General features: G+C 58.2%; 1 protein-coding gene across 1 annotated transcript in view; it reads left to right on the forward strand.

The window, feature by feature from the left end:
• EMH_0057710 (uncharacterized protein) overlaps window positions 1-786 on the forward strand; it is a gene marked incomplete at both ends in the record, with an annotated part of 4356 nt that extends 3570 nt beyond the window's left edge. Inside the window, 3 exons of the mRNA XM_013497507.1 lie at window positions 70-156; window positions 311-405; window positions 738-786. Of these exons, the coding sequence (XP_013352961.1) occupies window positions 70-156; window positions 311-405; window positions 738-786 (231 nt within the window). The remainder of the gene's footprint in view (window positions 1-69; window positions 157-310; window positions 406-737) is intronic.
• Window positions 787-1041: the final 255 nt, after the last annotated feature.

The following is a 1041-nucleotide window of genomic DNA, read 5'->3' on the forward strand; positions in this document are numbered from 1 at the left end:
AACAGCAGCAGCAGCAGCAGTCCGCCGTTGCCCCCTGCACTGCATCGGATCTCTGGTTGGGCCCTGCAGACAATATACCTACAGCAGCAACCTGCTGCTGCTGCTGCTGCTGCTGCTGCAGCTTCTGCTGCAGCAGAGTTAGCTGCGAAGATTCAGGTGGGTCAGCAGCAGCAGCAGCAGCAGCACCAGCAGCAGCAAGCCAGACTACCGGTAGCTTTGGCAACAGCAACAGCAGCAGCAGCAGCAACAGCAGCAGCAGCAACAGCAGCAGCAGCAGCAGCAGTGGTTGCTGTGTGTTGCATGCATGCAGACAGCGCTAGTGAATGTCTATCGGGGGGGGGAGAGGCTGCGGGGTCACCGCGACGACGCAGAGATAAACAACCACGTTCCTCTTGTTTCTATCAGGTTTGCTGCTGCTGCTGCTGCTGCTGCTGCTGCTGCTGCTGCTGCTGGTCTTGCTGCTGCTGCTGCTGCTGCTGGTCTTGCTGCTGCTGCTGCTGATGATGATAATGGTGATTTACACGCGTCATGTTGGTTAGCGCTGCTGCTGCTGCTTTGCTGCTGCTGCTGCTTTGCTGCTGCTCTCTTCAGCTGCTGCTGCAGGGAAGCAGCAGCACAACAGCAGCACCAGCAGCAGCAGCAAGCCATCAGCAGCAGCAGCAGCAGCAGCAGAAGGGGAATTGCGAGTTGCTGCTGCTATGTGCTGCTGCTGCTGCTGCATTTGGGTGTATCTGCAGCTTAGGCCTTCCCTGTCTCTTTCTCCTGGGTGGCAATACGCGGCAGTAAGAAAGGCATCTTGCTGCTGTTGCTGCTGCTGCTGTTGCTGCTGCTGCTGCTGCTGTTGCTGCTGCTGCTGCAGCTGCTGCTGTTGCTGCTGTTGCTGCTGCTGCTGCTTCTGCTGGTGCTGTTGCTGTTGCTGTTGCTGTTGCTGCTGCTGCTGTTGTTGCTGCTGCTGCTGTTGTTGCTGCTGCTGCTGTTGCTGTTGCTGCTGCTGCTGCTGTTGCTGCTGCTGCTGCTGCTGCTGCTGTTGCTGCTGCTGCT

Source organism: Eimeria mitis, genomic scaffold (assembly GCF_000499745.2).
Source record: "Eimeria mitis Houghton genomic scaffold, Emh_scaff2722, whole genome shotgun sequence".
NCBI lineage: Eukaryota > Apicomplexa > Conoidasida > Eucoccidiorida > Eimeriidae > Eimeria > Eimeria mitis.